At 42.6% G+C, this 9332-nt stretch overlaps 1 protein-coding gene across 2 annotated transcripts in view; it reads right to left on the bottom strand.

Moving 5' to 3' along the window:
- Positions 1 to 828: 828 nt before the first annotated feature.
- Positions 829 to 9332, bottom strand: part of TSGA10 (testis specific 10) — a 43540-nt gene continuing 35036 nt past the window's right edge. For both annotated transcript variants that reach the window (XM_075265185.1, XM_075265186.1), the window contains exons 17-20: positions 8426 to 8628; positions 6301 to 6409; positions 5465 to 5607; positions 829 to 853 (exon numbers count right to left, since the gene is read on the bottom strand). In XM_075265185.1, coding sequence (XP_075121286.1) covers positions 829 to 853; positions 5465 to 5607; positions 6301 to 6409; positions 8426 to 8628 — 480 coding nt within the window. The remainder of the gene's footprint in view (positions 854 to 5464; positions 5608 to 6300; positions 6410 to 8425; positions 8629 to 9332) is intronic.

Here is a 9332-nt window from a genome sequence, read left to right as displayed (position 1 = left end):
TCCCCGCTCACACTGTACAGTGCGATAAGTGCTGCTTTGAAAAAGGACGTACCTGACAGACTGTCAGGAATGCCCTTCTGACTGTAAAGAGCTACGGTACCGGGACTGAAAGCTTTTTACCTGGGGCGCAGACCGGGAAAGCCGACAGTGCGCTGAATTCAGCGCACTGTCGGCTTTCCAGAAGTATATAGAACTGCCTGTGCCCCAAACCATAAAAGGTCCTCTTTAAAAGTAGTTACCTGCAGAACCCCGTCGACCCATAGATCATAATGGGGTCGACCGGGTTTTTGATGATTTTGTCCTGAAATTGGAACGGGGGACGGAGTTCCTGAATGCTAGTATGAACCAACTCTTAGTAGTTTCCCTGAGAATTGATCAGCAGAATATAGACAGTCATTTATAACAGTCTGCGGTGTATCAGTAGGATTCATCCTTACAGTACTTAAGCACAGTGAAATGTAGGAATCCCATAGAATAGAATTGTTTGTTTCTACAATTTCCAAATATATTTTGTCAAAAAAACTAAAAAAAAAAAATCCAAAATGTTAGTTATGAATTAGAATACACTCAATTAATGGAAAACCTTGAGGAAGGTGAAACCAAAGGTTCCTGGAGCCTGTTACCAGTATGCTTGCCTTGTAAACAATAGGTATATGGTAGCTGCCCATTTATTGTGTAACAGCTCTGTCATGGCCAAAAGAGTAAGTCACAAACACAAATATGTTACTCATATTTAATGGTGATTTTCAATAACATGCCGCTGAACAAAGATGGATTATGACTTTGATAGTGAAGGTGGGCCTGGAAGATCTCACATTTTCAATCCACTTAGTAGTCTTTAAATAAAAGACTTCTGTAAGAGAAATAATGGCATATATTGTTAGTTGAGACATAATAAGAACATATTATCTTTTTGTATTATTTATCCCAATTCTATCCCCACACATATACATCACACACACACAGGATACATTATATAAAACACAAGCTATTGCTATTTCCCCCAGTAGGGTGGTTGACTACTCGCCATCAACACTAGAAATGGATTTATAAAAACACAGATGACAATGACATTATTATTTAGGTGAGGCTCCAATATGCCTTCTATATTGTCTTTTAGTATGCCCACAAGCCGCTAGAAACCATATTGCAATTGCTAAATTTACAGAGATCAGGTTATAATATGGTATACACATTGAAGTATTGCTTTCTCAGTGCCAGATCTGACTGCACTATGTGGGCCTAGATTATTGGATTGCAGGCTCTGGAATAACCAGCACACTCTATAATAACTGGTAGTGAAGACAGAGTCAGACAAATAGTAGAATGTGCAGAGGCAGCTTGTAATGTTTGACTCTATACGATTGCACTACAGGAAACTGTATCAGGACAATTGTCTCTTCTTCTATTCACAGCTGAAGTCCCTAACAAAGAGTAGAGCTCAAGTGATGCTCAATCAGCACAGTGCTGTGAAACGCATCAGCCTGAGCGGATATCATAATACACTGAAACCACAGGTCATAGATCAGCTAGGGTCCATTAAATAAACATACAGTGTTAAAAAGTAGTATATGTATAATAAGGGATATGTGATGCATTTACAGTATATGGATAACAATGTGGACAACTAAAGGTTGCAGTGTATAGACATGATTTAGAGCACAAGTAAAATACCATGCAATATTAGGCTGCACCTGAAGCTTTTCCAGATACAGTTTCAATTGTATATTACTGTATATAGCTGCATATAAATATTCTAATCCCAGCTGTACTTTTAACCAGTATCTCTGGAAATAATTTATGTAGCACTATAGCCTTAGGGAATCTTCTCTTTCATATGACACAAAACGCAAATTTGTATATTTTTATAATGTCCTAGACCAGCGGTTCTCAACCTGTGGGTCGCGACCCCGGCGGGGGTCGAACGACCAAAACACAGGGGTCATCTAAAGCATACCTCCCAACCATCCCGGTCGGTGGGAGGTATGTCCCGGTTTCAACTTATCGGCGCCCAGAGGACGCCGATGAGTTGAACACACAGGCAATTAAAGCAGGAGCTGTCACAGCCAGCTCCTGCTTTAATGCTGTGCTGCAACTTCTGCATGTGTAGCTGCGATGTGATGATGTCACATCGCGCCTACAACTATGTGAGTGAGCGAGACTGCATAGAGAGCGGCGGGGGAGCATTGGAAGATGAGTATAAGAGGTCTTTTTTTGTTTTAAACATAGGTGTTCCAAGGTGGAACATAATGAAGGGGCAGATGAAGGGGGGGACGGCATGACACTGGGTCAGATAAAGGGGGGTGAACGGCATGACACTGGGGACAGAGATGGAGGGACATGAAGCTCTGGGCAGATGAAGGGGAGGACGGCATGACACTGGGGGCAGAGATGGAGGGACATGAAGCTCTGGGCAGAGATGGGGGAACATGAAACTGGGGAACAGATGGGGACATGAAACTGGGGGAAGAGATGGAAGGACATGAAACTGTTGGCAGATGAAGGGGGGGAGTACGGAATGACACTGGGGGCAGAGATGGGGGGACATGAAACTGGGGGCAGAGATGGAGTGGAGACATGAAACTGGGGGCAGATGAAGGGGTTATATGAAACTGGGGGAGAGATGGCGAGGGGACATATAATGTACGGGACTGTAGGAGGATTATACTGTGTGGGAGCACATGAAAAATGTGCAGGGGCCGGGATCGGTAAGTGATGCCACAGGCCCCACAAATACTATTATTATATTCGGGGGTCTTTTCAGACCCCCGAGTATAATGATTGGAGGCCCGGGAGGGGTAAGAGAACATAAAAAAGCTGTGTTACTTACCTTTCCACGCTCCTGGCAGGCTTCGGCCTACTATTGTGAGGTCCCTGACGTCACATGACCGGGGCCTGCGTCCCGGGTCATGTGACGTCCGAACGTCAAGGAAGATGGCCGACACCACCGAGGACTGCAGCGAAGGCGGGGATAGGTAAGTGACAGTGATTTTTTATGTTTGTATCCCCCCCCCATGGGTCTTCGATTATTATACTCTGGGTGTCCACAGTGGGCATAATACTGTGTGCAGGGGCCACTATGGGACATAATAGTGCGTACTAGGGCCACTATGGTGCATAATACTGCGTGCAGGAGCCACTATGGGGCACAATACTGTGTGCAGGGGCCACTATGGGGCATAATAGAGCGCACAGGAATGTGGGAGGGGGGAGTGGTCGTTGGGGTCTTCGGAGTCGGGGGGGGGGGGGGGTGCCATGTTAAAAGTTCGCCACGGGGCCCCGCCATTTCTAGTTACGCCACTGGTTGTATGAATGAAGAGATTTTCATCTTTCATATGACTGGAACTGTATGACTGCCATTCTATCTGTATCATTTCCAGAGATATCACTGCTATTTTTTCCATATAAAACAATTCATATTTTGCTGTAGTATGCCACTACATCATACTATCCTGTATAATGGTGGTCTCCATAAGTAGAGAATGGGAATATGTTTGGGTATTTTTTTTCTACTGACTATATGCATTCATATTTATGGTTGTAGAGCTGTATGTGTATGCATATTAGTGTTCCATTGAGAGGATTTGTCTCTGCCAAACCTGAATGGGCCCTTATACAGGAAGACGCCCTTGCTTTCTTTTAAGGAAACTGAATTGAGTGTACATTTACAACAGAGTTATTTGTGAAAAAACAAACGCTTGAGTAGCCCAGGAAGTGTTAATCCTGAATTAACATATAGGTGACAGGATGAGTCACTTAGTATCACCCAATACAACAGCCCAGTACAACCTAAACAAGGCTGGGTTCACATCAGTGTCTAACGTTCTCCCAAACTGATTTTGAATGGTTCATTATAAAACTCATTGTTTTCAATGTGTTTTAGAATATCATCCTCAGGCATCTGTTTGTAGCACTTCCGTTGTGTATCTGTTCTTTTGAACGGCGAGAAAAGTCAGACTTGCTCCATCCAAAAAATAAGGATACACGACGGACAGCAACAAATCCTTTTTTGTTTCAACATTCAATGGATTACTGATGGATCTGTCTATCTCTGTTCTGCAATCCATTGTCCCTCTTCATTCTTCTCTGTGCATGCTCAAAATGAAGAAGGGAAAAAAACAACAAAAAAAAAAAGATTTTTTTTGTCAAAAACAGCAACAGACAGTTTTTTTTGACAGACACCCAATAACTAATCCATCAATAAAAATGGACTGTGGTATGTGCTGTGTAACTGTTTGAATTGTTTTTTTGACCAATCCTTCATTTTTTTTATACAGATTGGAATGGACAAATACCAGATGCAAGTGTGAACGTATCCTAAAGCTGGATGGACTCCACGTTGCGAAAATGCAGCTTTTTGACTGCAACGTAAACACCGCAGGAAAAAAACGCTGCATTTTACATTACCTGCAATGTGGATGAGATTCTGGGAAATCCCATCTACACACTGCAGAAAATAATTTTCAGTCAGAAAAATTGCATGTTCAAAAACACTTACATTTGTGAAAATCGCAGCATGTCAATTATACCTAAAGAAACGCTGCCATTTTATTGTATAGGTATAATGGCAACAGAAAGTCTGCAGAGGACAACTCTTTCTGTGTCTTTTCCACAGCATTTTATTGCAGCGATTCACTGCATGGAGCCTGAGTCTAAAAGAGCTTCCTTCACAAATCCATTGTTCTGTGTGTCAGGAGTTGCTCAGCAGGATGCTATTTTCACACTTTAGCAAGACAGATTTTGAAAAGAGGTTTTGGGGAAGATAAGATGTTTGTTCTTATAGAAATACTAGATACAGTACTTGAAATCAGGTTATCACAAAATAACATGCTGTGCATTCAAATCTTAGCAATTTTGTAAATAGGGTTTTAATAGGGTTTTGTACCCCACACACACACTTGCATTGCACTGTACAGTATGTTGCTGCAGAATGTTGGTGTGAAATTTGTGCTAAAACCCCTAACAAACAGAATATGTGGAACCATTTTCTTGATAACTTTCCATTTATGTTTTTTCAAAGTTTTCTGTTAGTTTTAACGATATTTGACAGGGCAAATCTACATAAAATGTTGAAAAACTTTGCAGACATTCTGCAGGGGGATGGAATCCCGAAACGTAAGCCGAGCACTAGTGTGAACCCAGCCTTGCCACAATCTTCTTACCATCACTGTAACAGTAAAGTACCATCATTTTAAACTATGTTCACATTGGCTTAGGTTTTGTTTATTTTTCAGAAGACCATATTGATATAATGGGGGAAATAATCATTCCCTCTACCTCAGTTTTTTTATATCATTGCACATTTTTGAACAAGGCGCTTTCTTGAACTAAATATGTACCACAAGCCCTGATCCAAGCCTTGCCTGACACATTGTGCAGTCTTCATAAATCTGCCGCATGTTTTATCCTATAGTGACATGAAATGAAAATCTAACTGTGAACACTATATAATTTTGTCATTCACCTCTCCATAGACTTTTCAGGTGATCTGGAACGGCGCTCAGGAGAACGAAAAGAACGTTCTGGTGAGAGTCTGGAAGGACTTGGTGTTCTCCTAAAAGTTGAAGCTGCCTGGAAATTCTGGCGCCTGAGTTCCTTGACTGCAAACTCTCTATAGAGTGAAAATTGTAGGTAAAATCAATTAATGTTAATCATAAAGTACAAATTATTCCTATGGAAACATAGAGGCACAGTTTTATAAATTTTGTGGCTTGGCATGTAAAACAAGCAGATTTTGTCTGCCAAAGTACCAGAAAGAAAGGTATGTTATACATCTCATTATAGGTGATCAGCAGCAATATTTCAGAAATAGGGGACCCAGGTACAGTATGACCTCAAGTCCTGGGTTCGAATTCCGCCAGGAACAACATCTGCCAAGAGTTTGTATGTTCTCCCCGTGTTTGCGTGGATTTCCTCCCACTCTACAAATACATACTGATAGGGAAAAAAAAATGTTCATTGTGATCCCTATATGGGGCTCACAATCTACATAAAAAAAAAAAAAGGCCAGCCATCAATATCGAATTTTGGACAACCCTTTTAATTCTTGTCTGGAGTGTTGGCCACTGGCAATGGCAGCTCTTCTGTCACTGACATGAGGTAGGATGCTACAAGCGTGTTCATTTCATTTGCTATAAAATAACAGCAGATGAAGCAAATACATTTTCTAAAAATGTCACCAGGGGATGAATAAATAATTAATAAATAAATAATAAAATTTGCAATAATCAGATTTAGCATCTCATTTTTTTAAAGCAGAACAGCCATGAAGCAGCTAATATATGCTATATGTACACACACTTGCCTTTCAAATCGTTCTGTTGAGAGTTGCCTTTTTGTAATTTCAAGCTCGGCCTCTTGTTGAGCTATTTTGTTTCTCAGTTGTCCTGCTTCTCGGCTTTGAGTTCCTCTGCATATAAAAATAACATTAAAGTTCATCGACATATGAAAAAGCCTTCTTTCAACACAGATAAAACAATGTAACTGACCAAATGGTAAGTATTTACCGTATTTTTTGGACTATAAGGCGCACCGGACTATAAGGCGCACCTGCAATAAAAGCCTGCTAAGGCATCTAGGTTCATATATAAGGCGCACCGGACTATAAGGCGCACCGGACTATAAGGTGCCTGTTGCTGCTTCTGTTCTGTGTGAGACACAGGGGACAGAAGCAGCAGCAGCTCCGGGGGATGATGCGCTCCCAGCTCTCCAGTGTGACACAAATTAGGTGGGGCTGCGGCCCAGGCCCCGCCCACACAACAGACTGCTGTGAAGAACACGTAAGGCAGCGAGGGGGCACGGCCAGCAGCCAACATGGCCGGACGCTGTCCTAACATCGCGCCACAGAGTGCAGCAGTCACGGAGCGGTCACTTCGGCGCGGCGGAGAGACCAGCGACAGCACGACCGGGACCCAACCAGTTGTATTGGGGAAGAGACAGCTTCAAATTGAGTTTCTGCAACTTCCATTAGAGGTAGGACAGATCCATATATAAGGCGCACTGGACTATAAGGCGCACTTGCAATTTCTGAGAAAATTCTAGTATTTTATGTGCGCCTTATAGTCCGGAAAATACGGTAGTATCCTTATACAGTAAACTGGGCAAATATATAGATGTTCTGTAAAGAGGCATAAGCATAGGTTATCAATATCAGATAGGTGGAGGTCCAAGACCAAGCACTTCCACTGATTAGCTGCTCACAAGCAATGATACACAGAGAATGGAGCAGGAAGTGGACAGCTCTGTTCTCTATTTTGTGGTCAGACAAATTACAGCAAATAAGCGGCCATTCCCTTGATTGGAAGTTAAGTTGCAATGACTCCCTTTAGCCACTACACAGAGAACAGATCTGTATGTTTCATGCTCCATTTTCTGTGTATCGGCTGCAGAGAATTGGATACTGGAGGAAGGGGGATTGGATCTTCATTGACCTGATATTGATGACTTATTATTAATCCAAGGAAACTTCTTTTTGAATAATTGATTTTTGATAAACATGAGCCTAGTCATGAAGATACAGAAACAGATTATAAAGGTGCCCAACCACATTAGAGTGAAGTGAGCCAAACTCGCTGATTGTGACAATACTAGCTGAATATGTTATGTGTAATGGGAATCTCCCCCAACAGATGATTTAAATTCCATGTTAAATTCCAACAAAATCAAGACCCCACCAGTATGTAGTAGGGTGCTCACCTCAGGGAATCAGCTCTAAATAGCAAAAAAAGCAGGCAGCACATCATATGAATGAGAAAAAACTTGAGGGAAGTTTATTGCTACATGTGATGTTTTAGCATATATAGTGAGAAGGTGACAGGCACAGTGTTGGAGGGGCGATATATCTCCCCAGGTTTCTGACATATTTATGGTCCCATGCTGGTATTGAGTAGGCCTCAGCCCATGTGTGAGACCTGTATTCATCACTCGGTCATAAAAGGCTGCAGATCTTGGGAGTGAGAGGAGGTGGCTGGGTCTGTCCTGGATGTACTGTGTCTAGTGAATGCTATAAGCTATCTGGTTTTTGTTTGTGCGGTTGGAGCAATCTCAACAATCATTAAAAATATTTTAACATAAAAACTTGGTTTAAAAATAGCTCAATTTCTGGTGACACTTTCCCTTTAAGAGTTGTCACTCCCTGTCTATCCTTCAAAATATTATCTGTAGAATTAAAAGTGCTCTGACATCAGAACTAGACAGACCAGTTTATTACTGGTAAATTCTTGTGTAAATGGTGTAATTGAGATTGTGGAGTGGTTATCATAGACTTCTAATTGTAATGTTTTGCATCTCTATCTGTTTAGCAAAGTTTTTCCATATGCAAATATTAACCTACTGTTAGCACTGTGTATATAGCAGAACGACTATAGTTTTGTGTTTGCTAACCGACTAGACTGCAGTACTACAGCTACAAAGAACATTTACTTACAGTTTACTCTCTGACAACATCAGCCTATCCCCAAGCATCTGAAGTTCTGATTCAAGTTCCTGGACACGCACTTGGGATTGAAATTCTTTGTCTTGGTTTGATACTAAAAGGGCTTCCAGGTTCTTCACAGATATTCTTTCACTAGCTAGCTGCTTCCTCAGGAGTTCTATCTCAGAATGATAAGATTCCAGATCTTGTTGCAGCTGAACAAGCAGAAAAGAAAAGATTGCTCTATAAGTAGTACCGTATTTTCCGGACTATAAGGCGCACATAAAAACCTACGATTTCCTCAGAAATCGTAAGTGCGGCTTATAGTCCGGTGCGGCTTATATATGGATGGAAGTGGCGGCAAAGTCTGCGTGCCGCTTCCATACATACATAAAAGGCACCGTAAGGGTGCATTCACACTACAGAACGCCGGCGTGTAATCACAGCCGTACACGCCGGCGTTACAGCAGGGCTGCCGGACACTTCCTATTCATTTCTATGGGAGCCGGCATACGAGCGCTCCCCATAGAAATGAATGGACAGACACTTCCCATTCATTTCTATGGGAGCCGGCATGCGAGCGCTCCCCATAGAAATGAATGGAAAAAAGCAGTCCATTCATTTCTATGGGGAGCACTCGCATGCCGGCTCCCATATAAATGAATGGGAAGTGTCCGGCAGCCCTGCTGTCACGCCGGCCTGAAACAGAACGTGAAACTTACCCAGCGGTGCAGGGCGGGCGGGCGGGCATTCAGGCCTCCTCTTCCTCCGATGTTCCGTCCTTCTCCGGCGCTCGCTGATAATGGCCGGGGCGCATGCGCAATATCATAATGCTTCTACTACGGCTGCGCATGCGCCCAGGCCATTCTCAGTTAGCGAGCGGCGGAGGAGGAGGACGGAACATCGGAGGAAGAGGAGG

This window comes from Leptodactylus fuscus, chromosome 2, assembly GCF_031893055.1.
Source record: "Leptodactylus fuscus isolate aLepFus1 chromosome 2, aLepFus1.hap2, whole genome shotgun sequence".
Lineage (NCBI taxonomy): Eukaryota > Metazoa > Chordata > Amphibia > Anura > Leptodactylidae > Leptodactylus > Leptodactylus fuscus.
Note: the sequence above shows the minus strand (reverse complement) of the source record. Positions and strands in the feature narration are given on the sequence as shown.